This window comes from Sphaeroforma arctica (assembly GCF_001186125.1).
Source record: "Sphaeroforma arctica JP610 unplaced genomic scaffold supercont1.1800, whole genome shotgun sequence".
In the NCBI taxonomy this organism is placed as follows: domain Eukaryota; class Ichthyosporea; order Ichthyophonida; genus Sphaeroforma; species Sphaeroforma arctica.
In genome coordinates, this window is record NW_014038758.1 from 3522 (window position 1) to 8521 (window position 5000).

Sequence of the window (5000 nt, forward strand, 5' to 3'; positions counted from 1 at the left end):
AAAAAATACTCCTTTTTCTAAAAACACTCGGGTCTTAAAAGTGACTTCTTGAGAGTTGAGCAACTGCCAACTTGTGACTTTTAGACTTGACTCACTTTAGAGCAGATTCGCAGAACTGAGAGCTGAGAACTGAGAACTGAGAACACTCATCACTCTAAAAGCGAAACACTGAAACACAGCAGGGGAATGACTCAAATCACAAATGAGGAACGTGGTTACCTGGGGAACAGACAATGTGGAATGGTGCCACGGGCCCAAGCCCCAAGGCTGTATGGCACCAGCTACCACTCCCACCAGTGACTCCTCACAGTGTACTCGCTACCGAGTATTGACCAGTCACCAATAACGGCACGACCGACCAAGCCCAAGGTCCACGGTCCCAGTGGCCCCAGTCACCAGTTCACATTTTTTTTTCAATCTGTTGTTATTGTTCTGTAGGCTAAATATGTTCTGATTGTGTTCTTTTTCTTCTTTTTTTTTATAAACCAACAAAACCATAGCCTTCTACATCAAACAACAAAACTAATTCTCTCAGAAGACTCAAGAGTCACTGAGACTCTGAGTCACTGATTGATATTCTGGCATGGCAGATTGAGATTGAGTTATATATTTAGACTGATGGCAGATAGTAAATACTATATATTTTTTATTGACTCTCAAAAATTCTATTAGACAATCTAGTCTCTACTCTCTACTTTAGAGAGTTTTTAGTAGAGAGAGACAGCGTAATCACACACTAACACTGATCACTGATCAGTCAGATACTATTTTTTAACTACAGCCCACTATTTTAACACGGTCTTAATATGTATTTTGCTGCAGCTGTAGTCGGTACTCACTATTCAGTACTATTTGCCTAGTACCCACTTGTCTTTTTTTTTAACCGTATTATATTACTCACTACATACTTTGTAAATAGTAAATACTCGGTATTTACTATTTACATTTTACTTGAACGGAGTTGAACCTCTCTCTCTACTAGTAGTAGAGCAGTCTAGCTTCACTGCTTCAGACTCGACATACATCCGTAAAATACTAATAAAAATACATTTGTTATTTTTTTCTGCAAGAGATACGCTCGGAGTGTCGCTAATCGGTCTCTCTCGTAAGTAAATAATATGACTACATATCAGACTCCCTGTATCTGTTATCACTTTTCAGTTTTCACTGATACAATATTTTAAAAATACACTGATCCGATATTTTTCAAAATCGCATTGTCTATTTTGAATCCTTTTTTTTTAAAATAACAATAACTTATAAAAAAGAATCACTATATTTTAAGGATATTTGAAAAATATATTTACTGTTTTTTTAAAATAAACAAAAATGTACTTTTTTAAAAGTTCTATTTTCTCTCAATGAGTCCTAGTATTTAGTATTTAGACTCCACACTTGAGAGTTGAGAGTGTCTTGCAATTTTTTTGGCTTTCTGGTCTGGTGGTAAACGACAATATAGGTTTGTTGTTTATGGCAAATATATTCATTTTGTAAAAAAATATCTTTACATACTACTAGTTTTTTTTTTAAAGTTCAGTAAATAAATTGTATAGTTCGCTGTCCACGACTCCACGACAGAGTCCACGTCCTTTCGCAATTCCGTATGTACAAGATGAAGAGACGGGGATTTTTTAAATACAAAACAGTGAATATGTACAGTCGTCACTACGTATTTAGTTAATATATAAATATATATATATATATATATTTAAATTACTAGTAGTGAGTACTATGTATTTTAGTATATTCAATTTTCGGGGATTTTAAAATCCCGCTAAAACCTCAGGGCTCAGAGTAAGCGAATTACATATACCTAAAGAGTACTTGTGTGGGCAGCAGAGTGGGCACTTTGCCGGCTGCCGCGGCGACTGGGCCTAACCTCAAACCGTTTTCCGTTAAAACTTTTATAAATGGAAAAAATATACGTTTCCGTTCAACTTTTATTTCATTTGCGGTCCTTTGTATGCTCATAGGTACAACTTACGGGTCTAAGTATTTCAGTGTGTACCATATTTACAATTCGAATCAGTCCTATAAAAGAACTCAGGTAGACCCTTCTGATCACATTAAGACCGTTGTAACGTTTTAAAATTGAACTGAAGACACAAAATCAAATTGGCTTTATATTTTTATCTTTTTTAAAAAAACAACTACAATTGTTTTTGTTTTTTGTTTTAAAAAAAGGGAACAACAATTGTAATTGGTTTCCTTTATATTTCCCAGAATTTCATATTTTTAATTTTTTTTCTGTATTGATTGGAGGACTGGACTGGACTCACTGCTAAAATCACTCACTGGTAGAGTGGAAACTGATAGAAAATAAAAATAAAAATGCTTTGTTTTCTTAAATAAAAAAACATGTCAATACAATTCTGTATTTTTTTATTCACAGGTCGACAACTTTTCGCTTTCTTTTTATCTTTTGCGTGTTGTCCGGAAAAAACGAACAATTATCCATAGCCTTCTAAATAAATTGAAACATTAGAAGGCTATGAATTCTCCGCAGAGGATCGTTGTGGTGAGACTGGTGAGGGACTGAGGGGTCTTGAAAAATCAGAAATCTCTCCCTCTAGTCTAATCCAAACAACTACCATGACGTATAAAAACCGACTTTTAAAATGATCGGGCTCCACAACACAACTACGCTTGTACACGAAAGAAAATTTGTTTCTTCAAGGCAAGTTGTAATAGTGGTTAGGAATGATAGTAGTGCATATATAATCTTAGAATCTGTACGGTCTAATCATGTTATCTAAACGTATACTATACCTCGTAGCACTGGCATTATGCTTTGGATATACTGCGGCACAGTGTCCTATGGCTAAATTCCGGCAAGCAAATGCCGGTGGCAATGCCCATGACGCAGATACACGCGGACAAACTGAAAGTCCGTTTCACCCTGTCGCACAGCACATGAGACCACCACTTAATACAGATCTGTCAAGCATGGATGATAAACCATCGCCACGTAACATTAGTCAAGAAATTTTTCAACAGACGAGGAATAGGTATGATAAGAATCATCTCAATCATATGGTCATGCAATGGGGTCAATTCGTAGATCATGATATTACAGAGACACATGCTGGGGACGGGGATGCATATGCAAGCAATATTCAATGCGATGCCGAAGATCCAATATTCAATGGCAAGATCATGAAATTTACTCGTGCTGCAGGCATGGACGATACTAACAGGAATGCAATCTCTCACTACATCGATGCTTCGAATATTTATGGTTCAGATATAGCCAAACAGCTTGATTTGAGAGCGGTCACAAGCACTGGTTTGAGTCATTATCTCCTTAAGATGACCGAAGGTATCTTTTACGATTACGACCTGGGGCCCTACCACTTACTACCTACAAGAATTGAAGGTGGATCGGAGGTATTCTATTCCGGTGATGTGCGAACTATGGAGCAGCCTGGCCTTACAGCCTTACATACTTTATTTGCAAGGGAACATAATCGCCTTGCCAAGTTGGCAAAGGAAGATTTGTTTCCTGGACGTGATGATGCCGATCTGGCAGAAAATGAATTGAATCAAGTATTCGAGGAAGCACGCGTGGTCGTTGAATCAGAAATGCAGAAAATCACATATGAAGATTGGCTACCCGCTATTACTGGCCGGAAGATGATGTCTGATACAACTACCAACTGTGGCGATGTGGATCCTAGCATTTTGACAATCTTTTCTGGAGCGCTATTCAGATTTGGACACACAATGGTCAACGAGTTGTTTTGGAGGTTCCAGGTTAAACCCAGGAGATGGAAAGTTATGACAGGGGATGCACGCAGGCGAGATCTTGAAACTGTCCTTAAAGATGAGGCAGTGAAACCCATTCTGGTGGAGCAGGAAGGTGGTGATGGTGGCGGTGGTACCGATGACAAGGTCGAATTCTCTGGCTTTAAAGCACATAGGAAAGGTCATCTAAAACTTTCGGGCGAGTGGACAGAGAATCATCGTCCAGCATTTTTCGATTCCGTGAACGTCTTCTTGCAAACAGAGATGGATATCGATCCTTTATTGACTGGCTTGCTACTCCAACCTAATCAACGTATCGACACGCAAATTGTACCCTCGCTACGTGAGCATTTGTTCCGTAAGAATCCCGATACTGTTCTAGTCAATGACATTTACACGGACGCTTTCGATTTGGTAGCGTTAAACATCCAACGTGGACGTGATTTGGGTGTTGGTAACTACATACAGGTGCGTGAAGCTCTTACCGGTTTCAAAGTCACAAAATGGAGCCAAATTTCGAGTAAAGGTGCAATAAGGAGGGCACTCAAGAAAGTCTATGGTAATGGAAGAGCTGGTATGGCCAAAGTTGACCTCTTCGTGGGCATGCTCGCAGAGGATCATGTAACTGGCAGTAGCGTAGGGTCCACGCTTCTGGCGGGATTGGAGTTGCAATTCTCACGCCTACAGCGCGGGGACTGCCTGTGGTACACTAAGCGCCTGGCCGAGGACTTGACTTGCAGTACCGCGTTACGAGAGGAGAAAGAAGCTTTATTAAATGGTGTGCGAACGCTGGCAGATGTGATTGTGGATAACACTGAGTTACCGGTAACTGGCTTCAACCCCTTCCGCACACGAAAAGGTCAGACACAAGCGCCACCTATTCAAGGGGCGCCTGGTGGTGATGCAACTACCATGTATGAGCCAAAAAACACGGCATTAATGCCTCTATAATTTAGTTTTTTTAGTCTATACCTATATAATAAACATGAACACAAAATCCAACTCATGGTACTGAACATGTAATGAAATAAGTAATGAAACAATAACTATAGTTGATAGTGTCTCTCAACCCAGAGAAGGATCTAATGTATCTTGTCGTGCTCACGATTCAATAATAGCCGCGTCAAAATCGCACACTCGACGGTATTTACAGCCACCACAACTGCTTGATTGGTGGCAAACATCGTTATATTGAAGACTTATTAACTGACGAATACGTTCATTCGATCGCGGATGCGGAGAAGGGTGGTTGATAG

General features: G+C 39.4%; 1 protein-coding gene across 1 annotated transcript; it reads left to right on the top strand.

Moving 5' to 3' along the window:
* Positions 1–2745: 2745 nt before the first annotated feature.
* Positions 2746–4744, top strand: SARC_11636 (hypothetical protein; the record flags this gene model as incomplete). The annotated part of the gene is made up of 1 exon (XM_014294272.1): positions 2746–4744. The coding sequence occupies one exon, from the start codon at positions 2746–2748 to the stop codon at positions 4693–4695; it is 1950 nt and encodes a 649-aa protein (XP_014149747.1). The 3' UTR covers positions 4696–4744.
* Between the last annotated feature and the right edge of the window lie 256 nt (positions 4745–5000).